The sequence below is a fragment of the Rhinatrema bivittatum genome, chromosome 1, assembly GCF_901001135.1.
Source record: "Rhinatrema bivittatum chromosome 1, aRhiBiv1.1, whole genome shotgun sequence".
Lineage (NCBI taxonomy): Eukaryota > Metazoa > Chordata > Amphibia > Gymnophiona > Rhinatrematidae > Rhinatrema > Rhinatrema bivittatum.
In genome coordinates, this window is record NC_042615.1 from 197,250,888 (window position 1) to 197,273,157 (window position 22,270).

Genomic DNA, 22,270 nt, shown 5'->3' on the forward strand with positions numbered 1-22,270 from the left:
GAGTGGGGAAAGGGGACAGATGAATGTGCCACAGTGTGTGTGGTGGGAGAGGAAAGGGAAGTTGATGATGCCAGGAGATGGGGGAGAAGGGTGGACGGAGAGGGAAAATGATGATTCAAGGGGGTGGGGAGATAAGGTGAAAGGAGAGGGAAGTTGATGATGCCAGGATGTGATGCCAGGGTATGGAAGAAATGGAAGATTGATGATAGTGGTGGAGAGGAGTGGAAAGAGAGGGAAGGTGGTGATGCCAGGAGGTGAGGGGGAGGGAAGATGATGATGCCAGGAAGTGAAGGAGAGGGCAAGTGATGCCAGGGTTGATGGGAAATGGAACAGAAGTTGATTGGCATGGGGAGAGGGAAGAAAATGTGATGATGCCAGGGGATGGAGAGGGAAGGAAATTGTTGATGCCATAGGGTGAGGGAGAGGGCTGGAGAAAGAGGGAAGGTAGTGGTGATGCAAGAGGTGAGGGAGAGGTGTGAAGGTGAAAGGAAGGAGATGGGGAGAGAAGGTAATGAGGTGGTGATGCCTGGGGATGGGGGAGAGGGAAGGTGATGATGATGGTGTGAGGGGTGGGGAAGAGGTGGTGATGATGCCTCAGGGTGGGGGAAAGGGGTGAAAGGAGAGGGAAGGTGATTTTGATGCCAGAGGGTGGAGGAGAGGGATGGAGGGAGAGAGGTGATAATGACACTGGAGGTGAGGAGAAGGGAGAGAGAAGATGATGCTAAGGGGTGAGGAGAGGGGTAGAAGGGAAGGTAGTGATGATGATGTCAGGGGTGAGGAGGTGGAGAAAGGTGATAATACTAGGGCTTGCAGGAGAGTGAGACTGCACCTTGAATACTGTGTACAATTCTGGTCGCCACATCACAAAAAAGATATCATTGTGATGGAGAAAGTACAGAGAAGGGCAACCAAAATGATAAAGGGGATGGAACAGCTCCCCTGTGAGGAAAGACTAAAGAGGTTAGGACTTTTCAGCTTGGAGAAGAGAAGGCTGAGGGGGGGATATGATAGAGATGTTTAAAATTATGAGAGGTCTAGAACGGGTAGATGTGAATCGGTTATTTACTCTTTCGGATAATAGAAAGACTAGGGGGCACTCCATGAAGTTAGCATGTGGCACATTTAAAACTAATTGGAGAAAGTTCTTTTTCATTCAACGCACAATTAAACTCTGGAATTTGTTGCCAGAGGATGTGGTTAGTGCAGTTAGTGTAGCTGTGTTTAAAAAAGGATTGGATAAGTTCTTGGAGGAGAAGTCCATTACCTGCTATTAATTAATTTGACTTAGAAAATAGCCACTGCTATTACTAGCAACAGTAACATGGAATAAACTTATTTTGGGTACTTGCTAGGTTCTTATGGCCTGGATTGGCCACTGTTGGAAACAGGATGCTGGGCTTGATGGGCCCATGGTCTGACCCAGCACGGCATGTTCTTAAAGGGCAGCTGAGGATGATGCAAAGGTGGGGGAAGAGGTTGTAGGAGAGGGAAGGTGATGATGTCAGAGTGAGGGAGGGGGTAGAAGGAAAGGGAAGATGGTAATGATGCGAGGGGAGGGGGAAGAGATGCTGGGAGAGGGAAGGTGATGATGCCAGGGGGGTGGGGGATAGCGAAGGGAAGAAGTTGATAGCAGGGGACAGGAATGATTATGATGCTGGGGGACGGGAGAAGGTGAAGATGCCAAGGGGTAGGGGGAGAGAGAAAATAAGAGAAAGTGATGGGGAAGTGAGTGGTGTGCCACAAAACAAAAGTTTGGGAACCACTGATATAGAGCTTAATGATTTTATTGAGTGACATTGTGGAAGGGATGGAAGGTAAAGTTTGTCTATTTGCAGATGATACTAATATCTTCAACAGAGTGGATACACTGGAAGGAGTAGAGAGAATGAAATGTGATTTAAGGAAGCTTGAACAGTGGTCGAAGATAAGGTAGCTGGGATTCAATGCTAAGAAGTGTAAAGTCATGCATCTGGGGTGCGGTAATCCAAAGGAACTGTATGTGATGGAGGGTGAAAGGCTGTTGTGTACAGACCAAGAGAGGGACCGGGTGATAGTGTCTAGTGATCTGAAGACGGTGAAGCATTGTGACAAGGCGAAATCTAAAGCCAGAAAAATGCTGGGCTGCATAGTGAGAGGAATAACCAGTAAGAAAAAGGAGGTGAAAATCCCCTTATGTAGGTTCTTTGTGAAACCTCAGCTGGAGTACTGTTTTCAGTTCTGGAGATTGTATCTAAAAAGAGACCGAGACAGGATGGAGGTGGTCCTGAGAAGGGCAATCAAAATGGTGGGGCGTCTCCATCAAATGACTTATGAGAAGAGGCTGAAGGATCTAAATATATATACCCTAGAGAAGAGGAAATGCAGGGGAGATATGATACAGACCTTTAGATACCTGAAAGGTTTTAGTGATGCACATTTGACAAACTTTTTCTATTGGAAAGAGATCAGTAGAAAATAAGGGTCACGAAATGAAACTTCAGGGAGAGGATGACTCAGAACCAACATAAGGAAATATTTCTTCATGGAGAGTGTGGTGAATTCCTGGAATGCCCTTCCAGAGGTGGTGATGACGAAAACAATGAAATAATTCAAAGGGTAATGAGATAAACACTATGGATCCCTAAAGACTAGAAGATGGAAATGAAGAAAGTACATGGGGTAACTTGCTGGTGCTGTGGTTACTACCCTTAACCAATAAGCCTTCATACTGGTGATGCAACCCCATCATTGCGCTCTGCTTCAACAGCAGGGGGAAAAGGGGAATTGGGAGTCAGACAGCAATCAACAGGGCACCAATTTTTATGTTTTGGGAAAACAAGCATGGAAGTAACTTGCTGATGTGGCTAACTACCTTTAACTAATAAGCCTGATACTTTTGATGCAGCTTCAACAATATCTGCTGCAAAGGCAAGAGGTAACGGGGAACTGGATTCAGACAGCAACCAACAAGGGTCCTGACTTTTACGGTCTGGAAAACTTTTATAACCTGCACAGCAGATACTACCATAAGCTTGCTGGGCAGACTGGATGAACCATTTGGTCCTTTTCTGCTGTCATTTCTTTGTTTCTGTGTAAAGCATGGATTAGGAAAGTAGCTAAAGAGGTCCAAATGATACACACACACATTTTTCTGAGCTGTCTTTAATTTTCAGAAACAGTGTTTATTGCTTTTAGATTTTAACTTTTTCTGGTTTTTCTTTTTCTTTTTCAAACAGCTGTCAAAGACCAACTTTTCCAACAACAGTGATTTCCGAGCTCTACTACAGTCTCTCTATGCTACATTCAAAGAATTCAAAATGCACGAACAGATTGAAAATGAATATATTATTGGCTTGCTGCAACAACGTAGCCAGACAGTGTACAATGTTCACTCTGACAACAAGCTATCTGAGATGCTCAGCCTCTTTGAGAAGGGCTTGAGGAATGTGAAGGTAAGCTGCCAGGAAATAGCTCGAATTAAACAAATACTTGCATTGCCTTAGGTCACATCACAAGAAGTTATTTGCTGGGATTTCACAGCCCAGATTAATTGGCTTGTTCCTAGATCTATTTGACAAGGAATTTTAAAATTTGAAAGTCTAGAGTTATATTGTAATGTTGCTGAAAGCTTTACTGTCAAGGAGAGCTGGAAGTTCAGCTCACGCTGGTTTGTGTCACTGCCAAGTGACTTACTTGAACATATTCCTTATCTTTCCAGTGTTAATAGAAGAAAAGCTCTGGTCAGCATTCACTTTTACGGTATCTTAGTTATAAATATACAACACTATGAAATTTAAAAAAAAAAAAAAAAAAATATATATATATATATATATATATAAATTAATGTGTGGGTAGAAGTACATGCATAGCTCCACAACATGTATGCTTTTATCTGCTTTGTAATGGAGGTGTTTTGGGGCAGGGTAAGTCGGGGAGAAAATGCTGCATGAAGTTTTGGTTTTTCAGAATTAAGCACATTGATAAAACATGAAGAAATACCTACATAGTAACAAAACATGGTCCTTTTCTGCCGACGGTACTAAATGGCTCTGAAGGCTCTGAAAACCCATCTTTTTCAGGAAGCTTTTAGGGATATTGAACTTTCTAGCCAGAGTAAATAAGGTTAGGTATGTATCATATTTAATGTCAATTAAGGAATTATTGAATTTTAAAGTATCTGTTGACTTGTCTGCTTTGCTTCTGACCTTTACGTTTTTAAATATAATAGCCAACTTTTATTTTTTGTCACTTTAATTTTAATTGATCATATAATATGCTGTATTTTTATTCATTTCTAATTTTATTTTTATTTTAGTATTTTACTTAAACAATTTAAACTTAATTTTAAATTGTGCTTTGTTTATAATATTTGTTTTATTATTGTAAACCGCTTTGGTCAGTGCTATACTGGTAAAACGGTATATAAATAAACGAAATAAATAAATCTTATTTATTTATTTAAGTTCTTTTAATATACCGATGCTCAAGACGAGGTCTTATCATACCGGTTTACAATAAACGGGGGGGGGGAAACCAGTTAACCCAGGAAGCCCAGCAAATTTCTTATGGTAGTAATTGCTGCTTCGTGCAGGTTACCCCCATGCCTTATGTTAAGGATAGTAATACTTACAATCAAAACCAAATAACTGTCAAACCCGTAACAATTACAGCTAGCAACATTTTTATGTGGTGAGCTGTCTTCTTGATAATTCAGACAATGCTGTTTGAATGTACTTTGCTTTTTGACTTGACCATAGATTATCCCTAATGTCAGCATATCAGTACCCCAGACCATAAAATTTGGGGCCCAACGTTGGCTGTTGTCTGAATCCAATACCTCTTTCCACTCCCCTCCTCCCCCGCTGTCAAAGTGGAAAGAGCCGAGGGAGGGGGTGGGGGGAGGGTGCAAGGCTCTGGGTACTTCTTCCATGGGCAATCTCCAGAGTGAAAGTATATGTATATTTTCAGTTAGAAAATTGGTACAAAGAATATGGACTTTGCAACTATGCAAGTAATATGAAAATTGCACCCCCCCCCCCTCCCCTGCCAGTCTGTTTCATTGACACTGCAGAATGGAGTTTTGTTTGTCCACATATTTCCCAGTCAGTTGGCTGACATGACCTTCTGTCAGGATTCTAGTTTGAGTATTCATTCTTTGAGGTCTGTTTGCAGAAAAGAGTATAAAATTTTGCCTCCCCAGGGTCCCTTTCTGCTGATATCCAGGGTTGCCTTCCTGTTTTCATGTGCCATGTTTTATAGTTTAAACAAAAATGAAAAGGATAAAAACAGCTTCTTTTTTATGTTCATTCTTTTGATGTTACTGATATCTTGCCTTTCTTTTTATTGAAGATTAGTCTTAAATAAGTAGACCTTTCTGTGTGGATCATTATTCCTTCTTTTTGTCAGAGGAAGTATAAGTGCTTACCTGTAATTGCCATTCTCTAATAGCAACAGAACATAGAGCCACATAACCCACCTACCTCCCTGTTTTCAGGGGTGGGGAGGAGTTACTAGTGTGTGTTGTATAATTAGGATATGTAGTCAATTAATGAGCATCAGTTCAGGCAGCACAAGTTAAGCATTTCATTTATTTATTTATTTAAACATTTTTATATACCGGCATTAGTTGTGGACATCATGCCGGTTTACATCAAAACTGGTAAAGTATGTTTATTAGTAATTAAAAAAAAAAAAATTCATGCAAGAAAACTACAAAACTCTGGCTAATACATGTGACAGATCATGCGACTCATCTGTGTTATTCATTATTCTGTTTGTATCAGAATGGTGAATACAGATAATCAATTTTGTTTTATGTTTAGTGGAAATACATAGCTCCTGAGGATATTTTTAGTAAAGCTCTACCAGTGGAATAGCAGTGCTTACAAGTGCAACAGTGCAAGTATATAGTATTTTCTTTCTTATAAGTAGCTTTTTTTTTTTGTGGTGATAGTGCTAGAGTATGAGTATCTTATGGCTCAAACTCACTAAAACCAAATGGAGCCAAAAGTATCAGCTGTGGGTGGTGCTAGCAGCAAAAAAGAGTAGGAAGACAAATACTGTACAAATAATACATAGTATAGGAGCTAATGTAACAACATTTAATATCTTTAACTAATATTAGGAATTTTGGGGTAAGGCTTTCATTTATCATTGCCAGCGTTTAGCATGTTGAAAAGACTGGCAACTAAAAGTTTAGCTTTATATTCACAGTGATGAAAAGCCAACTGTTGTGAAATGTTGAACAAACTTTCTCATTCATGATTCAACTTTTCACTGTTTGATCAATAAATAAACCATTTACTGTTAGGATTTGAGAAACTTTGATGTTGCAATGTCTTGGCAGACTCCAGCATGAGGTAGTCTTATTAAGAGATACAGATGCTAGCAAGAAATGTGTGAGATGTCAATGAGGAAGTAAGCCACATCTTTAGAACAATTTCATGTATTTATTTCATAATAGATATATTGTATGAGGAAGCTTCAGAGAGTTAACAAACTGTAAAAGAAAAAAGATCCCCACCCCATCAGCTGTGGAATGATATACTACAAAGGGTAATTCATACATAATCTCTAAACATATGTTCATAATGCAAAGACATGACAAAGGAAACCTACAGCTTGGAATATTACGTCTTTAAATCTGAACAATTGATTGTATATGTTCTTATATTTTTAGGGCGTGTGTAATAGATTTATCCGCTAAACCATTTGTGGGAGACTGGTTTTATATTTCTAATAAGATTTTATTTTTAAGTTTCTAAAAAAGTACATTACACAGTCTTAATCAGTGGTGCTTAGCTTTGAGCCAAATCCTGAGCCATGTTCAATGGTTTTCGTTTAACCATATAGTTGAAATCATATATATATAATTTTTACTTTCCCTGATTTCTCTATTCTTTGCATATAGCATGCTCAGGAGAACCATGCCAGCCACTCTGGCGGGATGGCTCTTCTGAGGTGCACCCTCAGCACCGCGTATTGACTGGAATGGATGGTCACAGTGGCAGCAGCCATCATTCCTCCCTTCCTTGGTTTGAGTGCACTATATCTAACACTATATATCTAACAAATGTTCAAATCCAGATTCAAGTGCTAGACCAGAGCCATGAGGTCAGCCCTGACATTATTTTTTTATTAGTAATTAAAAAAAAAAATTCCTAGACCACTTTCCTAGCCAAATGGCCACCCAAGGTGGTGTAAAGTGCTAAAATACATTAAATATATGAACAGTAAGCAAAACAATATTAAGCATTTTGCTATGTAAAAACCTATATCTAGATCCTGTGCCCTGGGTAGAGAAGTACTTTTCCAGGTATTGTTCTTTGAATGGAGAAGCATCTGGAGGGATTCTGTCAAAATAGTGCAGTGTTTATACCATAAACCCTGATTTGAGCCTTAACCTTAATATGTATAGGTTAAAGTACTATAATAACATAGTAAATGATAGCAGCTAGAGACCCACATGGTCCATTCATTCTGCCTAACAAATTCTTTAGGGTAGTAACTGCCACTTTGTCCTGATTACCCGTATGCCTTCTGTTAAGGGGGTAATATCTGCCGTTCCCATGCACAAATGTTAAAGCTAAATTTAACAAAGGTTAGCTCATTTCTATTCTCTAGCCATTAGAGATCTTCTGTTTATCCCATGCCCTTTTGAATTCCATTATCTTTCTTGTCTTTATCATCTCCTTCAAGAGGGCATTCCTTGCGTCCTTCCTTTCCATGAAGAAATATTCTTGGCATTGTTATTGAGTCTACTTTCCCTTGGAGTTTCATATCATGACCTAGTTCTACAACTTTCTTTCCATTGCAAAAGGTTTGATTTTTGTGCATCATTCATTTATTTAATATATTTTTTCCTAGCATGGAGACACTCAGGACCAGTGGGTTATGCTCCCCTGCCAGCAGATGGAGACAGAGCAAGCTGACATCAAAATATATATACTCCTGCAGTGACCGCAGCCTGCCAGTATTCTCTGTCTCCAGCAGCTGGAGGACATGCATCACCCTATGGGGATTGCTTTGAGTTAATTGGAAGGAGAAATTTGACTTAAAAAAGATCCCTGCTATCCTGCAGTGAACCAAAAAGTCCCTCCCCCCAGTTGAGAATTTCTGAGGTGATTTCCGTAGTCCTCAGAGTTGTGCCTTGGCCGGTAGCTGGGTTTCCTGGTGTGGACTTAGCTGCTCATTCAGCTGAAAGGCAGTGGGTGCAAGAGGCTGAGCGCAGCGGTGATGGCAGATGCCCTCTCCCCCCGCAGCTGGAGACTGTCTTTGTACTCAGCCAGTAAGCGCTGAGCTCGGATAAGGTTTTAAGTGAACGTTTTACCTTCAGATACAGAGACAGAGGGGTTTTTAGGACTTCCTCTGTTCTCTATGTTCAGCGCGCCGTCCCGGCATTCATTCCTGCTCCCATTGGTTTTGGGGAACTGAGCATCGACGATGCCGGTAAACAAGAAGCCTAAGCGCCTTTCTCTGTGTTGCCTGTCATAATAGGAGTTCTCAGCCTGACCTGTCTTCTAACACAGCGGTTTTCAACCGGTGTCTCGTGTACCCGCTGCTGTTCCTGCCCGGGCTATCGGCACCTACAAGCCCCGAGGGGAATGGCAGCAGTGTTTTGTGGAAGCCGGCAACAGGAACGTGACCTTTTCTTCTTCCTGCCCCTGTGGCCCGGAAGAGGAAATGATGTTGACCGGGCACATGGGAAGAAGAAAAAGGCCATGCATGCTGCTGCTGCAGAAGGAGCACAGCGCTGTTCCCTGTACGTACCAGGATCAGTCCAGACAGTGGGTTATGTCCCCTGTCCAGCAGATGGAGTCAGAACAAAAACTCCAGGGGGGCGGTCCTATATGACCTCATCCCCTGTGACTCTATCCTCAGTATTTTCTGACTCCAGCAGATGTGAGCAGGGGACTAGCTAGTCCCCAGCACAGGATTTAGGTTTTTTAGGCCTTTCCTGCTTACTTGAGGGATCAAGAATTTAAAAAAAAAAAAAAAAAAAAAATATAGAAAAGATATATATTCAATTTAAACTTCAGGAGTTCAGGTTTCATATTTTTTTCTGAAACCGGGGAGTTAGAGGGACTTGCTGACTGACTGTATCCTGAGTCTTTCTTTCTCTCCTTATTCTCTTCTATGTGGGTAAGTTTTTATTTACTTACAGGTCATTTTTATTCTTCACCCTCTTGCCGTTTTTCGGCACTGGAGGGCTACGCTGCCGTTTTAGAAATTTTTGTCAGGGTTCCTGACTAGTTCTTCTCACCCCCTCCCTCAGAGTCTTTCGAGACTGTACCGACCCACGGCCCCGCGAAGCGCATTCCCGGGGGCCGCAGACCGTTGGGAGCCTTTCCACCAGCGTGTTTCTTGGGTCGGTGGGAGGGAGGGTAGGCGATTCGAGCGTCGAGGATGCGAATCGCCGGGGTTTTTTTCCTCCGTCTGCCGCGCCTTTGGTTTCCTGCCTCTCCAAGAGCGGGTAAATTTTTTTCTTCATGTCGCGAGCGATCAGCTGTGCGGTCTGCGGCCGTCAGGGAAGCCGCATTAATGAGGGCAGGTGCCCGAACTGTTTCCCCGCTGGAGAAGTCAGCCCGTCGAAGGGAGAAGGCACAGGAGACCAGGCAGACAACGCTAGTTTTAGTCAGTGGCAGGCCCCGTTCCCGCAGAGTGCGGGAACGGCGGCCATTTTGTTGTCAGAAGAAGACGCTGACATTTCAGACGGGGAGGACACAGGAATTCTAATTCCGAGGCAAACAGCGGTTTTACCGTCCCTGGCCCATAAGGATGGCAAGTCTTCGGCTGGAGAGGTCCCAGGAGGGATTACCCGCGTTTTCACCTGAGTTTGTGGTTTTAATGCACCGGGCTTTTCTCCAAAGCTCCAACCAGGCTTTGGGGTCGGGCATGGGTCCCCCTCCCGCCAAACTACCCCGTTTAGATATATCTTTGGGGGGCTCTCCAGCACGGGGGGGCGGACAGCCCATTAGTTTAGCCCAGTCTACGACTAAGGCTCTCATGGCACCACCGCGGGAACCCCCGGTGCTTCCGCAGGGCGACACGTCTCAGGATCCTTCCGGGGACGATCCCGCTCTCTCGACCCAAATGGAAGGTGATGATCCCAGGGTCCTCCGCATCTTCCAGGTTGAAGAATTGGAGGGTCTCATCCCGCATATTCTTCAGGAGATGGACATTGACCCTCCTCCAGACCCAACGCCCTCGGATCCCAAGATAAGAAAGGGAGACCCTCTCTTAGCGGGACTTAGACCCCAAGCCAAGGCTTTTCCAACACATCCCAGTTTCTTACAATTGATCTCAGGTGAATGGGACAGGCCGGAAGCTTCTCTCAGTTAGCAGAGCTATGGAGAAGCTTTATCCTCTCCCGGTGGACTTCCTGGAACTCCTCAAGGTCCCGGCAGTGGATTCAGCGGTTTCGGCAGTTACTAAGAGTACTACCATTCCGGTAACAGGCGGCACAGCCCTTAAGGACCTGCAGGATCGGAAGTTGGAAGTCTACCTTAAGCGTATCTTTGAGGTCTCAGCGCTTGGGGTACGAGCGGCCATCTGTAGCGCTCTGGCACAGAGAGCGGGTCTCCGGTGGGTTCAACAATTACTCACCTCGCAAGATCTCCCGGATTCTGAGGCTCAACAGGCAGACAGGTTGGAGTCTGTGATGGCTTATGGGGCGGACGCCCTGTATGATCTCCTCCGGGTCCTATCTCGTTCCATGGTGGCGGCTGTCTCGGCGCGTCGCCTTTTGTGGTTACATAACTGGTCGGCGGACTCTTCATCCAAAACGTGTCTAGGTTCGTTACCTTTCAAGGGTAAGTTCCTTTTCGGGGAGGACTTGGATCAAATTATTAAGTCACTGAATGAGAATGCGGTACATAAGCTTCCAGAAGACAGACCCCGTGCTTCTAGATTGTTCAGTTTTTCCAGAAACCGTTCTCGAAATCAGCGTCGTGCATGGACGAATAGGCAGCAGCAAGCTCCACGGACTCCCTCTTATCGTTCTCAGGGCTGGAATCGGTCCTTTCGTGGACGTCGGCCCGGAAAGGAGGCTACAGGATCTCGTTCTGCCTCGAAACCAGCTCAGTGATGCCAGGATGACCCACGAACCGATCCCTCGGGTGGGAGGCCGGCTCGCTCTTTTTTACAGGGAATGGGCCTGCATTACGTCTGATCAGTGGATCCTGGATATCCTAAGACATGGTTACGTGTTGGATTTTGTCCACGTCCCCAGAGACAGGTTCCTTTTCTCTCCTTGCGGCTCCGCTCAAAAGCAGTCGGCTGTCCATCAAACCCTGCAGCGACTGATACTGTTGGGAGCTATAAGACGGGTATCCGCCAACGAGTTGGGTCGAGGTCATTACTCCATCTATTTCGTGGTTCCCAAGAAAGAGGGTATGTTCCGACCCATACTGGATCTCAAGTCGATCAACAAGGCGCTGCGGGTCCCTCGTTTCCGTATGGAAACCCTCCGATCTGTGTTAGCGGCGGTTCATCAAGGAGAGTTCCTCGCCTCTCTGGATCTAACAGAGGCATATCTCCACATCCCTATTCATCCAGATTACCAAAGATATCTCCGCTTCAAGATTCTGGGACAACATTTTCAGTTCCGGGCTCTACCGTTTGGTCTAGCGACAGCACCGCGGGTCTTTACAAAGGTAATGGTTGTGGTGGCGGCGGCTCTAACCGGGAAGGGATCATGGTTCACCCGTACCTAGACGATTGGCTCATACGGGCAAAGTCTCGAAGTCAGGGGCTTCAAGCTGTGAACAGGGTGGTGTCCCTTCTACAGTCTCTAGGTTGGATCATCAACTACGACAAGTCACCTCACGCCATCTCGGTCGTTGGACTATCTGGGCGCCCACTTCGATACGAGGGAAGGAAAAGTGTTCCTACGTCTGGAGAGAGCACAAGCATTGAGAACGCAAGTGCGGCGTTTCATGTCTCTCTCGGATCCAACTGCCTGGGACTACCTGCAAGTTCTGGGGACAATGGCATCCACGATCGACCTAGTTCCGTGGGCCTTTGCTCATCTCCGACCCTTGCAGAAGGCATTGCTGTCCCGTTGGAAGCCAGTGTCACAGGATTATCATGCGGTTCTTCCGATCCCTCCGGCGACCCGGCTCAGTCTCGGTTGGTGGTTAGATCCCCAGTCTCTAGCCAAGGGAGTCTCCCTAGAGACACCAGACTGGATAGTGGTTACCACAGATGCCAGCCTCTCCGGTTGGGGAGCGGTCTGTCAAGCGAGCTCCATCCAGGGCACGTGGACGAGCGACCAGAGACAGTGGCCCATCAATCGTCTGGAGACCAGAGCGGTTCGGCTTGCCCTGCAGGGTTTCCTGCCGTTAGTTCGGCGGAAAGCTGTCAGAATACTGTCGGACAATGCAACTACAGTATCGTACGTCAACCGGCAGGGAGGAACGAGGAGTCGACTCGTCACGTGGGAAGCAGATCAGCTGATGATGTGGGCGGAACGCCACTTGCTTCGACTAGCGGCCTCTCACATAGCAGGCGTAGACAACGTGCAAGCAGACTTCCTAAGTCAACAGCGTCTAGATCCAGGAGAATGGGAACTATCCTCGAACGCGATGAAGCTGATAGAGCGCCGGTGGGGGAAACCTCACATGGATCTAATGGCCACAATGGTGAACGCAAAAGCTCCTCGCTTCTTCAGTCGCAGACGAGAACACGGCGCGGAAGGGGTCGATGCTCTGGTTCTTTCATGGCCAAGGGAGGTCCTGCTGTATGTCTTCCCGCCATGGCCCCTAGTGGGGAAGGTGCTCCGACGTATAGAGACTCATCCAGGGCCGGTGATTCTGGTAGCTCCAGAGTGGCCGCGGCGCCCCTGGTTTGCGGATTTTCTCTTTTTAGCATGCGAGGGACCATTACGTCTCGGTCACCTACCTCGACTCCTCAGGCAGGGTCCCATATTTTTCGACGAGGCAGATCGCTTTTGTCTTGCGGCATGGCTTTTGAGAGGCGCAAACTAAGGCGTCTGGGATATCCGGAATCGGTGATTTCCACCTTATTACGTGCCAGAAAAATGTCTACCTCCGTCACCTATGTGAGGGTCTGGAAGGTTTTTGAGGATTGGTGTATTGCCCACTCCATTGTTCCGGGGAAAGTCTCTCTGGTCCAGATCTTGAATTTCCTACAGACTGGACTGGAGATGGGCCTAGCCTACAACTCCATTAGGCTTCAGGTCTCGGCGTTGGGTGCTTTACTATACAACGGTAAGGACTCCCTCCTATCTTCGCACCCGGATATTACCCGTTTTCTCAAGGGTGTAAAACAGCTGAAGCCTCCCTCTAGACTGTCTTGCCCATCTTGGAGTCTTAATTTGGTGCTCTGGGCGAGGCACCTTTCGAGCCTTTGCGGTCGGCCACCCTGAAGGATCTCACACTTAAGTCAATTTTCCTGGTGGCAATTAGCTCAGCCCGTCGTATCTCGGAACTTCAAGCGCTTTCCTACCGAGAACCTTTTCTACGCTTCTCTGAAGGCGGAGTTTCTTTGCGAACAGTACCTTCGTTTCTTCCAAAGGTCGTATCTTCATCTAGATCAATCGGTAGAACTTCCCTCGTTCGCCACAACGGAGCCCAGAAATCTCCGGGTTCTGGACGTCAAGAGATGTCTGATGCAATACTTGACAGTCACCAATGAATTTCGCCTCTCGGATCATCTTTTTGTTCTCTGGTCGGGTCCTAGGAAGGGTCGCATGGCGTCCAAGGCCACCATTGCAAGATGGCTGAAGACTGCAATTTCTTCAGCATACATTGGGGTTGGACGTCAACCACCGATGGGGGTTAAGGCTCACTCCCTTCGGGCGCAGGCCACTTCTTGGGCGGAAAACTCGGCTGTTTCAACACAAGAGATTTGCCGAGCGGCCACCTGGAAGTCTCTTCACATGTTCTCTAGACACTATCGGTTGGATGTTCGGGCCCCTGTTTTTGGGTCCTTTGGAGATAGTGTTCTACGAGCAGGGCTGTCATCGGCCCACCCAGTGTAGGGAAGCTTTGGTACATCCCACTGTCTGGACTGATCCTGGTACGTACAGGGAAAAGAAAATTATTCCTCACCTGCTAATTTTTGTTCCTGTAGTACCAAGGATCAGTCCAGACGCCCTCCCTGTTTTTTGAGGGTTTTTTGTGTTTGGGATAGGCCTCTGCTCGTTATCTCTACTTGTCTGTCTTTTTCAAGCTACCCTGGGGCTCCAGGGTTCTTCGCTTGAACAGTTTTCGTTTGCAAGTTCCATTTTGTGGTTACCTTAAACTTAACCAAAGTTCTGGTTTTGCAGTTTTTACTTGATAGTTCTCAGTTCTTGATCCCTCCTTCTCTTCTCTTTCTGGCTTTGTAAGTCTAGTTACTGAGGATAGAGTCACAGGGGATGAGGTCATATAGGACCGCCCCCTGGAGTTTTTGTTCTGACTCCATCTGCTGGACAGGGGACATAACCCACTGTCTGGACTGATCCTTGGTACTACAGGAATGAAAATTAGCAGGTGAGGAATAATTTTCTTCTGCCCCCGCCCCCCCCCCCACCCCCCCAAGCTCCAACCTCCCCTTCTCTCGCCAGCATGACAACAGCAAGAAAATATAAAATTATAATCATCAAACTGCAAAAAAAAAAAAGGCTGGGGTGGGGAGAAAAGACTTACAATATCAGCTGATTGCTCTGTGCCGCGATCGATTGCAGCAAAAGCAAACAGCTGAGTGCTGCCTTCTTAGCGCTGTGGGGCTGGGGAGGTCACTCCTGCTAGTTTCCAGCCTGTCAAGACACTGCTTTTAATAGCAGCATACTGGCTACCTTGTGCTGAAGCTGCCATGTGTGCTGTGGGTGGGGGTGAGTGAGACAGAGTGAGTCAGCATGTGTAAGTGTATGAAAGAATGTGTGTGTAAGTAAGAGAAATGTGTGAGAGCAAGAGACTGCCCAGGAAAGTCACAGGTGTGTTCAGAGAGAGAGATTGGTCAGGCAGGTGACTGGTGTGTGTGTGTGTGTATATGAGATAGACTAGTCATGGGCCCTAAGGAAGAAAAACGTGTGGACAGAGCTTCAGCAGCCCTTGCAGCTTCTGGTATGTTCTATTGGCCTACAAGGGAAAGGAGTAGGAGAGTTACTGGAGAGGGTAAGTAAAGGTGGCTTTTTAAGTTTATCTTTCTTGATTGACTGCCATTTTAATTATTAGGTATTATGTGATGTGTCTGCTGTTAGAAATATTTTATTGGTGTTTGGAGAATTTTTAATAATTTTGAAAATTTTAATGATTGGATGTTCCATTTATTGGTTGTTTTGAAACATTTATTATATTCTAGTTTTAGAATGCATCAAATGTCACATGTACGATTTTTTACCCACCGGTGAGAAGTTGTACATGTGCATTCGATGCAAAGAGCTCCTGGCTCTCAGAGAACGAGTCCGATCTCTGGAGGCTAGAGTGGTAGACCTGGAGGAGCTGAGGCAGACAGAGAGGGTATATAGATGAGACCTTCAGGGACATAGTAGTCAAGTCCCAAGTTCAGACTGGCAGCCCTGGTGCTGCCTTGGAGGAAGAAGGTCTCATGATGGGAGAGCACCAACCAGGTGTAGCAGGAAAGGATCCTGTAGCAAGGACCTGCTCTCTAGGTGATGCATTGTCCTTTCGCACTGAGGATATCTCCCCAAGGCCTACTGCCCAGGAGGGAAGGGTTAGGTCGGCCGTCATAGTTGGTGATTTGATTATTAGGAATGTAGATAGCTGGGTGGCTGCTGGGCGTGAGGATCGCCTGGTAACATGCCTACCTGGTGCGAAGGTGGTGGACCTCACGCGTCACCTAGATAGGATTTTAGACGGTGCTGGGGAGGAGCCGGCTGTCGTGGTACATGTGGGCACCAACGACATAGGAAAATGTGGGAGGGAGGTTCTGGAAGCCAAATTTAGGCTCTTAGGTAGAAAGATTAAATCCAGAACCTCCAGGGTAGTATTCTCTGAAATGCTCCCTGTTCCACGTGCAGGTCACCAGAGGCAGGCAGAGCTCCGGAGTCTCAATGCGTGGATGAGACGATGGTGCAAGGAAGAGGGATTCAGTTTTGTTAGGAACTGGGGAACCTTTTGGGGAAGGGGGAGTCTCTTCCGAAGGGATAGGCTCCACCTTAACCAGGATGGAACCAGACTGCTGGCACTAACCTTTAAAAAGGAGATAGAGCAGCTTTTAAACTAGAACAAAGGGGAAAGCCGACAGTCGCTCAGCAGCGCATGGTTCGGAGAGAGGTATCTTTAAAGGATACTAATGATGCATTAGAATTAGGGCATCCCGACAGTGAGGTTCCAATAATTAGAAAAGTAGTCCAAGTGCCTGTAACTAAAAACTCCCCTGAGCTAAAAAATTCTAACTTATCCCTATCAATTAAAAAGCAGAACGAAAATACAAACAAAAAACAAACTTTGAAATATTTGTATGCTAATGCCAGAAGTCTAAGAAGTAAGATGGGAGAATAAGAATGTATAGCAGTAAATGATGACATAGACTTAATTGGCATCTCAGAGACATGGTGGAAAGAGGATAACCAATGGGACAGTGCTATACCAGGGTACAAATTATATCGCAATGACAGAGAAAAGCACTCGGGAGGAGGTGTGGCACTTTATGTCTGGGATTTCTTAGAGTCCAACAGGATAAACATCCTGCATGAGACTAAATACAAAATTGAATCTTTATGGGTAGAAATCCCTTGTGTGTCAAGGAAGACTATAGTGATTGGGGTTTATTACCGTCCACCTGGTCAAGATGGTGAGATGGACAGTGAAATGCTAAGAGAAATTAGGGAAGCTAACCAAATTGGTAGTGCAGAAATAATGGGAGACTTCAATTACCCCAATATAGACTGGGTAAATGTATCATCGGGTCACGCTAGAGAGAGAACGTTCCTAGATGGAATAAATGATAGCTTTATGGAGCAATTGGTTCAGGAACCGACGAGAGAGGGAACAATTTTAGATCTACCGTATTTTTCGCTCCATAAGACGCACTTTTTTTCCCCCAAAGGTGGGGGGAAAATGTATGTGCGTCTTATGGAGCGAATATAAAAAAAAACCAAACAAAAATCTAACAAACCCCCCCGACTCCCCCAAGACCTGCCGACTTAATTTCCTACAACCCCCCACCCTCCTGACCCCCCCCGCAAGACCTGACAAATTAATTTCCTGCAACCCCCCACCCTCCTGACCCCCGCAAGACCTGCCAAACGTCCCTGGTGGTCCAGCGGGGGTCCGGGAATGATCTCCTGGGTGTGGGCCGTCTGCTGCCAGTAAACAAAATGGCGCCGACGGCCCTATGCCCTCACTATGTCACTGAGACCGACCAATAGCAGCGGTCGGTCTCAGTGACATAGTGAGGGCATAGGGCCGTCGGCTGCCAGTAAACAAAATGGCGCCGACGGCCCTATGCCCTCACTATGTCACTGAGACCGACCAATAGCAGCGGTCGGTCTCAGTGACATAGTGAGGGCATAGGGCCGTCGGCGCCATTTTGTTTACTGGCAGCCGACGGCTCACGCCCAGGAGATCATTCCCGGACCGCTCCTGGACCCCCGCTGGACCACCAGGGACGTTTGGCAGGTCTTGGGGGGGGTCAGGAGGGTGGGGAGTTGCAGGAAATTAATTCGGCAGGTCTTGGGGGGGTCAGGAGGGTGGGTGGTTGCAGGAAATTAATTCGGCAGGTCTTGGGGGGTCAGGGGGGTGGAGGTTGTTAATTTAAAGGGTTGGGATGGGGGGGGGGGGGGGGGTTTTGGGGGTTCCCAGAGAAAGAAAAGTTTTCTGATCTGGGGAGTGGACCGAAATGGCCCTCCCCAGACCCGAAAACAAAATGGGGAGAAAAAAAAAAGCTATGCACTCCCCTAATTTGCTCCATAAGACGCCCAGACGCAGAGCCGGTTTAGCACAATTTTTTTTTTTTTTAATTTTCCCCCTCTGAATCCTAGGTGCGTCTTATGGTCAGGTGCGTCTTATGGAGCGAAAAATACGGTAATTCTCAGTGGAGCACAGGACTTGGTGAGAGAGGTAATGGTGGTGGGGCCGCTTGGCAATAGTGATCATAATATGATCAAATTTGATTTAATGACTGGAAGGGGGACAGTAAGCAAATCCAGGGCTCTCGTGCTAAACTTTCAAAAGGGAAACTTTGATAAAATGAGAAAAATTGTTAGAAAAAAACTGAAAGGAGCAGCTACAAAAGTAAAAAAATGTCCAAGAGGCTTGGTCATTGTTAAAAAATACCATTCTAGAAGCACAGTCTAGATGTATTCCACACATTAAGAAAGGTGGAAAGAAGGTAAAACAATTACCGGCATGGTTAAAAGGGGAGGTGAAAGAAGCTATTTTAGCCAAAAGATCTTCATTCAAAAATTGGAAGAAGGATCCAACAGAAGAAAATAGGATAAAGCATAAACATTGGCAAGTTAAATGTAAGACATTGATAAGACAGGCTAAGAGAGAATTTGAAAAGAAGTTGGCTGTAGAGGCAAAAACTCACAGTAAAAACTTTTTTAAATATATCCGAAGCAGAAAGCCTGTGAGGGAGTCAGTTGGACCGTTAGATGATCGAGGGGTTAAAGGGGCACTTGGAGAAGATAAGGCCATCGCGGAAAGATTAAATGATTTCTTTGCTTCGGTGTTTACTGAAGAGGATGTTGGAGAGGTACCCGTAATGGAGAAGGTTTTCATGGGTAATGATTCAGATGGACTGAATCAAATCACGGTGAACCTAGAAGATGTGGTAGGCCTGATTGACAAACTGAAGAGTAGTAAATCACCTGGACCGGATGGTATACACCCCAGAGTTCTGAAGGAACTAAAAAATGAAATTTCAGACCTATTAGTAAAAATTTGTAACTTATCATTAAAATCATCCATTGTTCCTGAAGACTGGAGGATAGCAAATGTAACCCCAATATTTAAAAAGGGCTCCAGGTGCAATCCGGGAAACTACAGACCGGTTAGCCTGACTTCAGTGCCAGGACAAATAGTGGAAAGTGTTCTAAACATCAAAATCACAGAACATATAGAAAGACATGGTTTAATGGAACAAAGTCAGCATGGCTTTACCCAGGGCAAGTCTTGCCTCACAAATCTGCTTCACTTTTTTGAAGGAGTTAATAAACATGTGGATAAAGGTGAACCGGTAGATATAGTATACTTGGATTTTCAGAAGCCGTTTGACAAAGTTCCTCATGAGAGGCTTCTAGGAAAAGTAAAAAGTCATGGGATAGGTGGCGATGTTCTTTCGTGGATTGCAAACTGGCTAAAAGACAGGAAACAGAGAGTAGGATTAAATGGGCAATTTTCTCAGTGGAAGGGAGTGGACAGTGGAGTGCCTCAGGGATCTGTATTGGGACCCTTACTTTTCAATATTTATAAATGATCTGGAAAGAAATACGACGAGTGAGATAATCAAATTTGCAGATGACACAAAATTGCTCAGAGTAGTTAAATCACAAGCAGATTGTGATAGATTGCAGGAAGACCTTGTGAGACTGGAAAATTGGGCATCCAAATGGCAGATGAAATTTAATGTGGATAAGTGCAAGGTGATGCATATAGGGAAAAATAACCCATGCTATAATTACACAATGTTGGGTTCCATATTAGGTGCTACAACCCAAGAAAGAGATCTAGGTGTCATAGTGGATAACACATTGAAATCGTCGGTACAGTGTGCTGCGGCAGTCAAAAAAGCAAACAGAATGTTGGGAATTATTAGAAAGGGAATGCTGAATAAAACAGAAAATGTCATAATGCCTCTGTATCGCTCCATGGTGAGACCGCACCTTGAATATTGTGTACAATTCTGGTCGCCGCATCTCAAAAAAGATATAATTGCGATGGAGAAGGTACAGAGAAGGGCTACCAAAATGATAAGGGGAATGGAACAACTCCCCTATGAGGAAAGACTAAAGAGGTTAGGACTTTTCAGCTTGGAGAAGAGACGACTGAGGGGGGGATATGATAGAGGTGTTTAAAATCATGAGAGGTCTAGAACGGGTAGATGTGAATCGGTTATTTACTCTTTCGGATAGTAGAAAGACTAGGGGGCACTCCATGAAGTTAGCATGTGGCACATTTAAAACTAATCGGAGAAAGTTCTTTTTTACTCAACGCACAATTAAACTCTGGAATTTGTTGCCAGAGGATGTGGTTAGTATAGCTGTGTTTAAAAAAGGATTGGATAAGTTCTTGGAGGAGAAGTCCATTACCTGCTATTAAGTTCACTTAGAGAATAGCCACTGCCATTAGCAATGGTTACATGGAATAGACTTAGTTTTTGGGTACTTGCCAGGTTCTTATGGCCTGGATTGGCCACTGTTGGAAACAGGATGCTGGGCTTGATGGACCCTTGGTCTGACCCAGTATGGCATTTTCTTATGTTCTTATAAATAGAAATGTGGAGACAAAAACTGAACTGGAAACAGCAAGAAGCCAAACTCTGTATGCAGTAAAACAACGCAAAAACATTATCTTTATGGTCACTTTATTCTGTATTTGGTGAGGGTCTGTCTGTGTTCTGCATGTGACCCAGCTAAGGGTGTTCTGTGAGCTTGTAGTTTCTTGGTAGGGATCTATAGCAGCTTGGCTTGTTCTGTTTTCCTAATAGAAGGTGTATTGGTGTTTAGGGTCTGGTGTAATTTTTGCAATGCTTCCTTTTCATAGGTAGGGTTGTTACTGTTTGAGTTCTATAATGCAGGTGTAACTTATTTCAGATCCTGGAAGTCTGATAGGCGCTATATTTTTGTTTTGCACAGAATGCAGAGTGGCTTTTTTGGGTTTCCATTCCAGTTTCTGTTTCCATATTTGTAATTTGTGGTCTTTCTGTACTTGGTGAAGATTGATATTTGTATCAATATTATTTGTTGTGTTTTCTCAATAGAACATGCATCGGTGGTAAATTACTGTTTTTTCATAAGGAGGGTTATTGCACCTGGTAGGGGAGAGTTTTTATGTTGCTGTTATTGAGATGTCGCCAGAAATATCTTTTTTTTTGTATGGTAAATTGAATGGGGAATGTCCTAATTCTGCTCTGCACCCATTGTTGGGGGTTCCTGTGGAATGCAGAGTGTTTGTTTACATTTAGCCTGGTGATGGTCACATGTTCAGTGTGTCACGCATGTGAGAACCATCTGTCAGGTGTGTCCCGACAGAAAAAAGGTTGAGAACCACTGTTCTAACAAGTGTCATTGCTGTTCAGATGCTCAGGGTGAGTTGTCTTCCTGGGGTTTTGCTGAGCCTGGCTCCTTCCATTTTTTTAAAATTTTTTTCGTTGAAAATGTTATCAAGGTCAGAAACAAATAGCAAAACATCTGAAGAGTGTAAGTAACACACAGACCATACATTTTAATGTTTTCTTTCCCCTCCATCCCTCCCCCCATTTGATCATCCAACGCACTATAGAAAATATCTGACATTGATGATATAAATTGTACATGTGATGGTAAACATGATAAAAGATGAGAGCGACCTAGTAAAAAAAAAACAAAACCAGAAAATATTTCACAAGCCTCAATTAGTTACATCATGTATTTGGTTAGTTTTCATCAACCAGTCCTCATAAGATTGCCAGACTCTAATAAATTTGTCCAAAGTTTTGAGGCGAATCATTGTCAGTTTAAGGAGTGGACACTAGCTATTTTCTGCAGAACCTCTGTGAGGGATGGACATGCTTCTTGTTTCCAGGCGGCGGCGACTACCATGCGTGTTGGAAGTATTATCTGGGTTGCTAATATCATCTGTTTGTTTATTAATGTCTGGTATAGGAAATGTTAATAAACAACTTTTAGAATTTTTGATTACTTGTCTCCCAATGATCTCAGAAAATAACTGGAACACTTGATTCCACAATCTAGAAATATCCGGGCAAGACCACCATATATGATACATTGTACCCTCGTAACCACACTTCCTCCAGCATTGACTAGAGACAACAGGATAAATCTTGTGAAGCCAATAAGGTGTATAATACCATTTAAACAACATCTTGTAACTATTTTCCATACAAGCAGAAGAGAGAGCTCCGTTTTATAGTATGATAAGACATCCCATTCCTCCTCTACAAAGTTTCCCCGCAAATCGGTTTCCCAAGCTTGTATGTGTGGTGGTGATGTCTTCCAGTCCCCAAGAAGATAAAATATATTTTAGATATCAGATTTTGATGCTTACGCACTGAAAAACATAAACCCTCAAATAGTGATTTTTCTAATTGCAATTGTTTTGATATGATGAAAAGATGCATAGTGGGATAACTGTAAATAGATGAAATAATCCGAATTTTG

General features: G+C 44.7%; 1 protein-coding gene across 4 annotated transcripts in view; it reads left to right on the plus strand.

Moving 5' to 3' along the window:
- Positions 1-22,270, plus strand: part of FBXL5 (F-box and leucine rich repeat protein 5) — a 251,460-nt gene that overhangs the window by 24,287 nt on the left and 204,903 nt on the right. For all 4 annotated transcript variants that reach the window (XR_003854714.1, XM_029590712.1, XM_029590737.1 and 1 more), the window contains exon 2: positions 3,216-3,431. Coding sequence is in view for 3 of the 4 variants with exons in the window: in XM_029590712.1 (XP_029446572.1) it covers positions 3,216-3,431 (216 nt within the window). In the remaining variant the exon portion in view is untranslated. The remainder of the gene's footprint in view (positions 1-3,215; positions 3,432-22,270) is intronic.